The 12953-nt window shown below is 36.0% G+C and overlaps 1 protein-coding gene across 1 annotated transcript; it reads left to right on the top strand.

Moving 5' to 3' along the window:
• The first annotated feature begins 1707 nt into the window (after window positions 1-1707).
• On the top strand, window positions 1708-7580 carry LOC114751566 (peptidyl-prolyl cis-trans isomerase FKBP62). The gene is made up of 13 exons (XM_028940220.1): window positions 1708-2018; window positions 2164-2250; window positions 2375-2632; window positions 2802-2882; window positions 2969-3049; window positions 3533-3727; window positions 4526-4615; window positions 4723-4898; window positions 5055-5177; window positions 5270-5416; window positions 5874-6001; window positions 6098-6218; window positions 7129-7580. Exons 1-13 carry the CDS (start codon window positions 1820-1822, stop codon window positions 7240-7242), a joined length of 1800 nt encoding a protein of 599 aa, XP_028796053.1. The 5' UTR covers window positions 1708-1819; the 3' UTR covers window positions 7243-7580.
• The last annotated feature ends 5373 nt before the right edge of the window (window positions 7581-12953 follow it).

The raw sequence follows: 12953 nt of genomic DNA, 5'->3' as shown, positions 1-12953 counted from the left end.
TCTCGGTGTGCCTGCCCAGAATTGGGAGTAACATTTATAAACATGAACTGCGCAGGTGAAACAAACTGTAATAACGACAACAGTTGCACAGTACACAATGTAGATTTATTTGTCAATCTGGAAGAAGTGAATTTGATCGGTCGTAGCATTTGGGAATTAGGCCTAAGAAGCCGCCCGTTAACGTCGGTCCTGTTGAGAATTGTATATGTAAGAAATCCGAATAGGGATGAAGTGGCACATTTTAAAATTGTTCATCAAATTTAGGAGAGTGATCATTTGCTGTAAAAAGGGGAATGAGTGCGTCACAAGTTCAATCAATGGCTACATGGAAACCGATTAATTAAAAAGTAAGTGAGGACAAATGATTAATAAAATGCTGACGAAATGCATTGCTTGAGGCTCATCCCAGCTGCCCCAGTTGATGTAAAGAAAAGAGAACAGAAAGCTATTTGATGGAGGCGTATTAACAGATGCTGTTGATTCAGTCTGAATTATTAAGAAGTTTTTTTTATGAAAAATTGTGATAATAATGTTTAATTGAAGTGTCATCAGTCAGTCACACCCGTCAGTCAAGAAAACACATTGCCTGAGCAGGTAAACGTCTCCTCAGGGCATCATTTACTTTTCGATGCCATACGCGCGGGGTAACTTGATTTTTTTTTTTTCTCCCAAAAACATTTAGTTGAGTTAGGTTCTGAGACTTATTAGGATTAGGACATATCTATAGATTTAGAGAGCATTTATAAAAATATTTATAAATCGCCTATTAATAACATTCTTATATCGGGATACGAACTTATGATTTTATGAGTTATGTACCGACTTCTTATCAACTGAACAAATTTTTGTCAGTAGGGTAGCTTGATCATAAGCCTTCACTTTTCGTCCTACCCTCTCCACGTGCTTCCTCAAGTGCTGCGCGGGCCCAATTCATAGCATCACTCTAAGACTCTACGCATAGAATAAAACATTACTTATGTATTCATACATATAAACAGGCCATATATAACAAATAAATATTAGTCCAGGTATAAAAGATGTCGGCACTGTAAACATTATATTCTAGGTTTGATCTTTAGAGTGGTATGTATGAAAAAAAATATTGTTAGGAGGATATTAACCTCTTAAATTTAAACCATTAAAACTATATTTAAATGGTATAAATTTTATTATAATGACCATCAAAACTGGTTTAAGAGAGTAATTGGATATTCCCTTTTGTTGGAGTCAGTCTAGCTCTGTTTTTGGAGATATTTGAGTAGAAACAAAACCATAGTTCTAAAAATATTTTTATAATATACAAAAAAGAAAAGAAAAAAAAGCTTTTAAAACGTAATTTTTCAATAATCCAAATACTGTTTTTTGTCTCCGATGCATCATTTCCAGAATATAATGAGGCCCGCACTATGAAGCCTTCAATGGGCTGAAGCACGGCAATAAAGGCCTTGTAAATGAACGACAAAGGAGCCAATATTAAGAAATTTTTTTTTGGCTATTAATGTATTTTCGTGGAGTACTGTAAATATAATAATTTAATGGAAATGAAAAGAAAACTACGTCGAAATTACTTAAATATCCTTAGTTACCGGGTAAAATGACAATATTAACCACAAGGCAGCGAGTTGGTCCCCCCAGTGCCTCAGTGGCATATACGGAGTGCTTCACCGGAACGGGATATATATCTTGCACAGTGACGGTCCCGCCACAGAGCTACGGGCACATCCACGCTTTTGGGCATACTTTCAGGACTCCCGTGGAAGAATAGGGGCTGTGTTAGTTGCCGTTTGCTGTCGTGGGCGACTGATCGGAGGGTGAAGCCATGGGGGCTGAGAAAGCCACGGACGTGTCGGACTTTGAGGACGAGGATGACCTCGACGAAGAACCCGGGGAAGTGATCGAATCGGCGCCTCCGCAGAAGGTTGGTGAAGAGAGAGAACTGAATAACTCCCGCCTCAAGAAGAAACTTCTCAAGCGCGGGCATGGGTGGGAGACCCCTGAATTCAATGACGAAGTAACCGGTACTCATCTCTCTGACATTTTGCTTTATACTGAAAGGCAATGATACAAACAACGTAAAATGCAGTTTTTTTGGCAAACTAGATGAGACGTAGACACTGTTCGTCTCGTAAAATATAAGGACAACGATGGTGTTGTTGAATGCAGTTCACTACGTGGGGACTTTGCTTGACGGGACAAAGTTCGATTCCACCAGAGATAGGGGTGAACCTGTTACATTTACAGTCGGTCAAGGTGAGTTTCAGACCTCTGGTTGACATTTGACCTGGAGTTGCTTTTAGAAATGCATGATAAAATTTTTAAGGGGCTGTTTGATTATTGGGTTGCTCATATATTGATGCCTTGATGGGCTTGGCAGCTCAAGTGGCTGCTGGGTTAGATCACGGGATTATCACCATGAAAATGGGAGAGGTCGCATTATTCACATTGCCTGCTGAGTCAAGCAATGAAGTTGGGAATTCCGGAAGTATTCCACCCAACTCAGTTGTCCAGTTTGAGGTTGAACTCATTTCGTGGATCAAAGTGGTTGATGTTTGCAAAGATGGCGGGATTATCAAGAAAATTATGGAGAAGGGAAACAGGAATGAGAGACCCTGTGATCTAGATGAAGTTCTAGGTATTGTGACACCGCATATATTTTTTACTTCCCTTTCTGTTGAACATATCAGTTAGATGATTTGTATCCATCCAGTGTTTTCTTTTGCTGATTTCCTGTATCTCTTTTGGTCGGTTTTACTTTTTTTTCGGGGCTGGTTCAATAATTTCTGATTCTTTTACTGTTGCAGTGAAGTACCGGGTGACATTAATTGACGGCATTACTGTTGCAGAGACATCAGAAGAGGGATTTGAATTCCGTATGGATGATGGTATCTGTACACTTGTTTTCCTTATCGGGAAGAAAATTGAGTCTATCTTCTTACCATGTGTCTGACCATTATCATACTTCTTGAAGGTCATCTGTTTCCAGGATTACCAAAAGTAATTATGACTATGGAGAGGGGAGAGAAGGCGAAGTTAATTGTTCAACCTCAGTGTATGTCTTCTGTTCTGTACTTCTGTTAGTCCTCCGAACAGTTCTGTGTTGTATGTTCATGTATTTACTATCTTGAGTCTTGTTGGGATGGAAGAACCTTGGCCAGTATTAACTCTTATAGCACTTTGATTTCAATGAAATAATTGGTCTGACTAAAAGAAGTCAGCTCATGGGACCAGGAGTTCATATGCATCCGTCATGAGAAGCCAAATGATGAATTGACAAATGAAAGTTAAGACTGATCTAGGCATAGCTATGTTTGTGAGTTAAGGTTCCATTTTCAAATCCTCTTAGCTATGTTTGTGAATTAAGATTCCATTTTCAAATCCTCTTAATCTCAGTGATTTTTACAGCTTCATCAGCTATTCTATATGTGGATGCCAGTTTTTAATTTCTGTTGTCTTCCTTAGCTTTGGGGATCATGTGGTCCAATGTCTGATATTATTTTGAACTTTGAAATTATGATATTTTTGTTTCCTGCAGATGCCTTTGGAGAGAAGGGGGGAGAAGCAGAAAGCAGGCTGGATTCAATCCCGCCAAATTCAGTATTGCATGTCGATATTGAATTGGTGTCCTTCAAGCCTGTCATTAATGTTACTGGAGACTCCAAAGTTCTAAAGAAGATACTGAGAGAAGGGGAAGGCTCCGTAACAGCCAATGAGGGTGCCATTGTTACGAGTAAGAAAATAATGACCAATTCATTATTTAAACTGAACAAGTGCTAATTTTATGTGTTATCTTACCTGACAAGCTTTAATAAGACTTGTAACATCAGCAGCATCAGTATATAAGGACTCAGAAAAGCATCTGTTAGATCTGCTCTGTGATGTACTAATGTTACTCTTTTTGTGAAGTTAGAAAGTGAACTGAGAATGGTGTAACTCATAAATTATGCAAGTCATATCTCTTCTATCCATTAATAGTCTGTAACAAAATTTCATCTATAACATACACAGATTCAGTGCCACTTTATGTCTTTGACAGATAATCATCCACAAATTTCTATTGGATCTGGGGAAAATTTTAAATTACTCACATAGTGTTGAAGGTATTGTTGTCAAAGGCGAAAGCCGCATTCAAGGAGCAACTGAATAGATATGTGTCTGGCAATGCATCATATGCTTCTATGAAATGTAGTGTTTAAATATATTAAATATCATAGTTTATGTCTCACCAGATAAACACTGATACAACACAAAACAGAACCGATACTTTGTGTTAGAAACTAGAAGATTAAGGATGGGAAATTTATGATACTTACTTTCTTTTCTTGGCTCACAACAAAGAATCACCTCTTAATCGTGATATGGTGAACAATATTAGCAGATTTTGAGTATGCAACTGATAAGTATAAGGACATTTTTCCCTTTTACCCGTATCCTTTTAATGGTATATGCAAGTTATATGATATAATTCGAACTATTTTTCATTGCACATCTCAATCATTTCTTGATCCACGGCTTGATTACCATGCAGTTAGTTATGTAGCTAAGGTGGAAGATGGCCCAATATTTGAGAAGAAAGGCATTGATGAAACAAAGCCTTTGGAATTCATAACTGATGAAGGCATGTTTATCCCTGCTGTTGCTTAACTTTGCTTTTTCCTTCATTGATTTATAGTTTGAGGCATCTAAGAAGCAATTATACTATTTTTTGTACGTTACTTCCTGTAGAACAAGTCATTGTTGGTCTAGATCGAGCAGTAGCTACAATGAAGAAGGGTGAGAAGGCCATTGTAAGTATACATCCTGATTATGCATTTGGAAGCATTGAAGCAAGATTTGATTTGGCTACTGTTCCCCCGGGGTCTAGTGTTGTCTATGAAGTTGACATGGTGGACTTTATTAAGGTAACATTTGCTTATTTTCCACTGAGGAAATATAGATTTCGGCTTCATTCTATTGATTATGAAGGAATCTTATTTCTTAGAGAAATGGGAAACAGAATTATAGTTTGCTTGCATATTCATTTATGTTTTGGCCTTCCCCCCCCCCCCCATTAAAAGGAGAAAGGACCATGGGAATTAAATAATAGTGAGAAAATTGAGGCAGCTGGGAAGAAGAAAGAAGAAGGAAATCTGTTATTTAAAAATGGCAAGTTTCAGAGAGCAGGGAAAAAGTACGACAAGGTACGTCTTGTTTTGAAGTGGCTTTGGTTGTTTGAAATTTCATTAAGGTACTTGTAGTGTTGCTAATTCCGTGTTCCCCTGTCTTCTCTTAGGCTGTTGATTATGTTAGTGAAGATGGATCCTTTGGGGATGATGAGCAAAAGCTGGCTAAGGCACTGAGAGTGTCATGCTGGTTGAATGGTGCAGCATGTAGCCTCAAACTTGATAACTTTTCAGAAGCAATCAAGTTATGCTCTCAGGTAAAAAGTCCATCAAGTATTGCATAAGATTTGAAGCAGCCACTTCAATGAGCACATTTTCTCGATAATATAACATTTTTGTGAAAACGAAGAGTGACAAGTTATACGCTTTAGGTCAAAGTACTTGGTAAATAAAAAGAAACACACTAGTTCTCATCAGAGTACTAGTCAGTTGTTAAGATTTTATTGAGATCTCTGATCAGCATTCATTTTCCAGCTAAATTGTTTCATGAACATCAGCTGTATTGATGGCCTCAAATGTAGATGGTGAGAAGGGACTTCAAAGTTGGTTGTGTTGAGATTCTTCTTTCCTGAATTTAACTTTTTATTCTTTTCAGGGGGTATTTTGTGCTAAAGGCACTGTTGACGCAATGTGATTATTGTCTGGAAAGAAATAACATTGAGTCCTGAGCGTCAAGAGAAATTGTTGTCTAACGTTTCATACTTTCTGCACCAGGTGCTTGATGTTGAGTTCCGTAATGTGAAAGCATTGTACAGACGAGCACAAGCATGTATAGAAACTGGGGACTATATTTTGGCAGATGTAGACATAAAGCAAGCTCTTGAGGCAGACCCACAGAACAGGTACGTGATAAATATAATCCTCAAACAAAGGGAACTACTTAGGTTGACTGTTTGAGTTTCTCAATGCTGGAACAAATTGGTCTGTTCATTTTCCAGGGAAGTAAAGCAGCTTCAGAGGAAATTGAAGCAACTTCAACTTGAGAGTGACAAAAGAGATGCTAAACTCTATGCAAATATGTTTGCACATAAAGAGAAAGACTCGCCTGTAGTAACAAAGGTGATCAATGCCAGAACTTGATTACTTTTTTCTGCTCGTGTTGGAAGTTTTTTATGTCTTCCCCTAAGTCCCACTCACGAAATATTTTGGGGGAATAGGTGCACATTTAACTCGCAATTTTAAGCTAGGACCTGGTGTGTAGAATCATTGATGTTGTGACAGAATCGATCCAATCTCACTCCTTTTAACTGGAGAGTGGTTCTGTGGCTGATGTGTAGATTATTGGGTTAGAAGAGCCAGAATGCTTGTAGATGAACTTGTGGTTTGTTCCTCTAGGAGTCCAAGCATTAAAGAGGAGAGTGGGTATGAGATTCTTAGTTTTGCTTTTGCATCTGTCAAATGGGGAGATTTGGGGCGTCTAACATTTGTCTTGGAATGCTTATTGATATTTGAACCTTATTTGGGTGCTGCTTGGAGGAGTTTATCTGCTCAGGTCGATGCCTTGATTGTTATAAGTCTCCCAATAAAATCATTGCATATGGGAAGCTTGGGAAAGGCCCAACCATGCTGTGCGAAGTTGTTACGGGACATTACATATTTTTTGCTTCTTTTTTCCCCAAACTGCACTTAGATTTTTCCCTAATTTGTCACTTTAGGTTTGGGAGTCGTATATTATTTGCTGAGGTTCCCAAAAATTACATTGGTCTCCTTTCGGCTTGCAAAAATCCACTTATTTCTGGTTTCGGAATTTCACTAATCTTCATTGTTCCAATGTAATTTTGGGAAAAATAACTGTTAGTATATTTTAGGAAAATCTAGGACCTGTGATTCTGTGAACATGACACTGATTTACTTCCTGAGATTTTTATGTTAGTAAGTTCTGTTCATTTCTGGGTTGCGACATTATTTGGTTACAAATTATTTCGCTGTAGTGTAAATTGTATATGTAACACAAACTCCTGCGTTACAGAGATTGAAGGTTGAGAAAAGCAATGATGAAAGGAAAGATGAAGAGGTCACTAGAATGGAAGAGGACAAAGTGGCTGACAGTGCCGCTCCCCCTGATGATGTAATTAACGATTGATCAATCCGTAGAACCTGTGCAATACAGAATAGCAAAGGGCAATGCTCAAAATTAAATGAAAGAGATTTTCGTGTCCAAATGCAAGCATCTTGGGATAATTTATGCTTCGGTTAGAGCCTCGTGGCTGGGGAAAGAGAATACATTTTGAAGTCATGGAATTGGATCAAATTCAAGGTGGCAAACCCTTAGCAATGTTAAACTTGATTTAGCTGGCGGAAAAATGATTGATCATTTTTGGGTGAAATCAAACCGTTCAATTCAACTTTAAAAGTTCAAATCTGCCGGTAATAATTGTTTTTTTTTATAAAGGGCAAAAAGGAAAGTTTTAATCCTTGAAACGCCAAACTCAAAGGCTTGTTCGGTTTTTTTTCTTGGTTGGTTATACGACGGAAAATAATTTTTGTATTTGTTTTTATTAAGTGTTTACTAGTATTTGCATGTAGCTTATGTTTATAAATCATGATTGAAAAATCATTTTTAAAGGCTTTGTCATTCAAGAAGCTCTGAATCGATTAACAGTTTAAACGTGCCTCTCTTACATCAGATGCTTTATTAATTAAAATAAATAAATACATGTTTATGCAATGAGTTTAGTTATTTGTTTTTATTTACTATTTTTGGGAACTTTTCTCCTAACATTTTCTATTATTTTCTAATTTTCTTTACATTCAAACATAATGTAAAATATAAAAAATTTTCTTTGTTTTTTGCCAACAAACTATAAAAAAATTATCCATGGATGCTTGTAACCATTTTTAAGCAAGGTGCATTGGGAACTAATGAAGATTTAAATACAGCGCTGATTAACTTATTTTAAATGGTTACTGTGAAAAAACGACAAGCCCTCGTGTCCTCTAAAATTTTTCATGTGCATTTCTAATTTATTCACCGCAAACCAGCTTGGAAAAATTGGAGTGCCGTTATCCAATGTAAATTGTGAAAATCTTAAAAAAAAATACTTGTAAAATTTTAAAATTTCCAATTAGTAATACTTGCAAAAATATGTTGTCATTTAATTTTCAGATGTTATCAATTATTATTGAAGTGTAATAAACAAAACTGATTTGAAATTTTAAAATTCTTCCATGTAAATTCGACATAACCATAATTATAAATAGTGATACTTTCTAAATATTCACAGACATAATAATGTGTATATTTTTAATCATTCTTTGTAACTCCAAGATGCGTTTAATGAGGCTGGTCAACAAAAAAAAAGATGCGTTTAATGAGATTAAATAAATCATCTTTATCTCATTTATTAATTTTCCTTAAAATAGAATGTTGTTCGAGTAATAAAAAAAGTTTTAATTAACTTACACTATGTTTGGTATGTGGTTTTCGGAAAGAAGGGGAAGGAAGTTGCTTCCCTCTCCTTGTTTGGCTCCTTGTTTGGCTGGTGCAATTTTTTAGAAGAGGAGAGGAGTAACTCTTCTCCCCTTTGGTTAAGATATTTTTTAAAGAGGGAATGGGTTCTTCTCCTTTTCTCTTCCTTTCTAGCCTCCTTTCTAAAAGTGGAGTTTTTTAGAGGGAAGATGAGAGATAATATTTTAACTCATCATATACCTTTTTGATTTGTTAACCTCCGTCGTAAACATTTCTACATAAGAGAGTTCTTTTGAACATTTAGCAAGAAGTTGTTGAGATAATGGTCTCCAAAATTAGTGAGCATTTGTAAATCTTTTTTTCCCCTTCTTCTTCCAATTCCAAAAAGGTTGTTGGTATTTTCTTTTACGTTCAAGGTCTTTTCTTTAATTAAAATCTATTACTCATGACTTTTTATCTTGATATTTTATAAGCGTGTGATTGTGTCTTGTAAATTAAAATTGGTGAATTGTATATTATATATAGTTATATCTTAACAAAATAAATAAGTGAGAAAATTCATTTAAATTTTATTAAGTTAAAATAGTCAATTTTTTATTAGAACAAAATAAGGTATTATTAAAATTGATCCCTCTCCTCCCCTCTGTAGCTACCCTCTCTTTTCCTCCCCTCCCCTCCCCTCCTCTTAATTAAAATCCCTCTCATCTTCTTTCTTCTGTCGAGTCAAACACACTGTAAGTATCAGGAATATATATGGTACTCTTCCATTGTTTCTTATAAAATGCTTTTAATTACTTCACATAAATTAGGAAATAACAGTTAATTTATTAAATCTATCTTAATAAATTTTTTCAACTTTATGAGGTTATGAATGAAAAAGAAAAATATAAACAAGTACATTTAAGAATTAATCAGAATGAAATTAATACGTGAGTATTAATTACTTTCTAAGAAAATTATATTAAAGTAGTTGGAGTTTAAAAAATGAAAAAAAAAAAAAAAACTCTACACCGGTCAACACGTGAAAACTTGAGCTGGAGAATTCTAACCGTTACATCATATAGATACTGCTGTAAATTTTAATGCAAATCAAGCACCGCTCTCGTTTGCTTTTGTTCATGTACGTACCTGACACTATCACCTCTGCGGAAATGTCAGGGAACAGCTCCGATCATCTTAGCTGCCATTATGATCAACGACCCTTTCGACACCTCGTAAAAATGCACATCATACTAACATCCATTCATCATTCCTTTCCCAAGTTAAATCCATTCTTTCGGACCATCCACCGCAGTTTGCAGGCGGTGCTCCTCGCATTTCCTGATCAGTTCCATAACCCAAACAAGTGAGCAGGATAGCACTCCGAATCCCGCAAATGGCTGATGCGTCTTCAATTTCCCCATCTTCTTCATCATTCCGAGTATCTCTGCTTCTTCTTCTTCTTCTTCTATCTTCACAGGCTTGCTTCACTTCAGCACACGCTCGCTCAGCTGTTAAGTTTCTTCCTGGGTTTCAAGGGCCTCTTCCTTTCCATCTTGAAACTGGGTATGTTCCCTTCCAAAGATTCTCTGTGAAAGCAGAAACCATACTTTGTGGCGTTTGTCGTTTTCTCTTTAACTATCAATGGCATTTAACAATGCATGGCGGACACAAAATACTGTTGAAGGTATGTGGGAGTTGGAGAATCAGAGGATGTGCAGCTCTTCTACTACTTTGTCAAGTCAGAGCGGAAACCCAAACAAGACCCTTTGATGCTCTGGCTAACTGGGGGCCCTGGTTGCTCTGCTTTATCTTCCCTTCTCTTTGAAATAGGTAATACAGGGATGCTCTTGTCTATTTGTCTCGGAACTTCATCGTTTTAAGATTATTACTTTTCTAACCCCACCAAATGGAGTTTAAGGTCCACTTCATTTTCGGATGGAGGAATACAATGGTACTCTGCCTACACTTGATTTAAATCCGGACTCATGGACGAAGGTTATTTCAAAACTTTTACTAACTTGTAGCCACTCTTCAATTTATAATTTCTATACTGGTTCATAGATGTTTTGCTTGCTGGTGATTGTTGTCAGGTTTCCAGCATAATTTTTATAGATTTACCTGCTCATACTGGATTCTCCTATACAACACTCCCCATTGCTCCTCAGCGGAGTGACTCCAAACAAATTCAACACGAGTACTTACCATCATTCTTTCCGTTTGCCTTTTTAGCATATCGATGCCTTTTGTTTTGAGTTCTAAATTTGCTTGGAGGTGTCTTTCTAGAGGACGATTTCCAGGATGAACTACCTTCCATTATTTTTTTGAAATAAAAAGGCCTGGGCAATTCGGGGTAGCGGACCCGCCTGTTAACCAGAGTTGTTGAGGCTGAGTTTCACTACTTGACCAATTTTTGACTTATTTAAGGGGGTCCATATTCTTCTTCTTCTTGCTCTTTTTTTTTTTGTTGGATACTAGAGGTATTGTCAGCATACTACATGTGAACACTTCTCTCTCAGAAGTTTTAGGTTTTTCTTGTTAGCCTCATATTTGTAATGACTATGACTCATATTTTTGCCCGTTTTCTCCATTTTCAACCAACATTTTTTACCCCTCCTCAAGCGAACAACATCAAGCTGTCGAACAATATTTGTACTCATTTTTATTTTTATTTTTAAAATTTTAAATTGTTGGTCAAGGATGACAAATTATTCTTAATACTTCCTTTACTTTCAAGTATAAGATGTAAATACCCCCGTTGAATGATTAAAAAATCTGGTTAAAATTATATACGTTTTTAATTAAATTGTATTACCCTTGGATATAATTTTCCTGTGTTTTTTTATATAAATTTTGTTTACCTACATAAATATCTCTGTTTAATTCGTTGGGGAGAGGAGAAAGTAAAAAGGGGCAAAGGGCATTAAGAAAACAAAATAAATAAATATGTGAGATCAATTGGAGAGGTTCTTAAAATATTCACTTAGCAGGTCTCTGAAGAGCTACAGTAAAGTAGTGTCGTGTAATTTCTCTCCAATAAACTGAGTGCGAAACTTTAATGAGAGGTCAACTTATAAAATAAATCTTTCCTAAAGTATCTTATGTTCCCCACAGAAGGCATCAGGTATAAGATTTATGCCGTTGATCTGCTACATTTTTTTAATTCCCGCCTTGATCCGCTTCATGCGCGTTTTTAATATTTTCGAAACAATACTACTTTTTGGGGAAAAAATTTGGATACTCACAACTCTGAAACAAAAACTTTGAAAATAAAATTGGACCTTAATCCTTTTGAAAAATTATTACGTTGAGGTTCATGTTTCAATTTTGATGATAATGTTCTTATTGTTTGATTAGTTGATCAGTCTTCATCATTGAAAACAATAATTTCTTTAAATTTTTATGTTAAATATTAAATTTGAATGTGTCCTTTTCTATTTGGGGTGAGGAGGATTCTCTGTTACACTACGGGTGTGTTTGGATAGAAACCAAACCATGGTTTCAGAAGTGCTTTTACGGATTACGAAGTAAATATGTGGATGAGATTATCTCGTTTTGCGGAAAAGTGCTTATGAAACTACGGTTTTGGGATACCCAAACAGGCCCGTACATCACATATATCTACTGGGCACACCAATTTGTGTAATTATTATATAAAATTATAAAAAATTGAAATAAATTAACATGATATAACGAATAATTAGGCAAGGTCATCGGGTGTGGCATCTAATTGAATCAAGACGGTGTTCCTGCTATTTTATAATTGCAATAGCTTTATGATTTAGCTTTTTTCATTTTGTGATCCAGCGGTTTGTTCTAAAAAAGCATTTTTAAATTTAGGCCCAATCATAATCACATGCAGGGAGGTGAGGAGGCGAGGCGGATTTCCATGACCGATGCGTATTATTATTATTATTATTATTATTATTATTATTATTATTAGTTACCAATATTAAATTGTTTGCTAACTCGTTTAATTTCACAGTATGAATATGTGATTGTGAAGGGGGATCTGAAATGTTTTACCTAAACTACTACACTTTTATCAAGTGTGGTGGCTATTTGCTTATTTTTTTAAAAAAAAAATAAAGGAAAAACACAAGTCCACGCTAGAAGAGACACACTGGTATATGATGTTTATATTTATTTTTAAATTTTAAATGTTCTTTTATGTGCTTTTATAATTTATTCACTGCAAATTTTGTCTAAACGCAAATCAACTCCGAAGGCTGTGGAGTGCCATCATCCAATCCAATCTAAATCTAATCTAAACTCGGTTCAATATAACCATATTTATAAAGAGCAAGACATTTAGATCCACGTGGATAGCGTGCGTGCGGATTGATACTGTTGGCGCCTAAACTCCAGTCGCCAAGTGAACGCGAACCGGAGAATTCCAGTGCTCG

Source organism: Neltuma alba, unplaced genomic scaffold (genome assembly GCF_004799145.2).
Source record: "Neltuma alba isolate B1F8T4 unplaced genomic scaffold, ASM479914v2 tig00006987_pilon, whole genome shotgun sequence".
Classification (NCBI taxonomy): domain Eukaryota; kingdom Viridiplantae; phylum Streptophyta; class Magnoliopsida; order Fabales; family Fabaceae; genus Neltuma; species Neltuma alba.
Note: the sequence above shows the minus strand (reverse complement) of the source record. Positions and strands in the feature narration are given on the sequence as shown.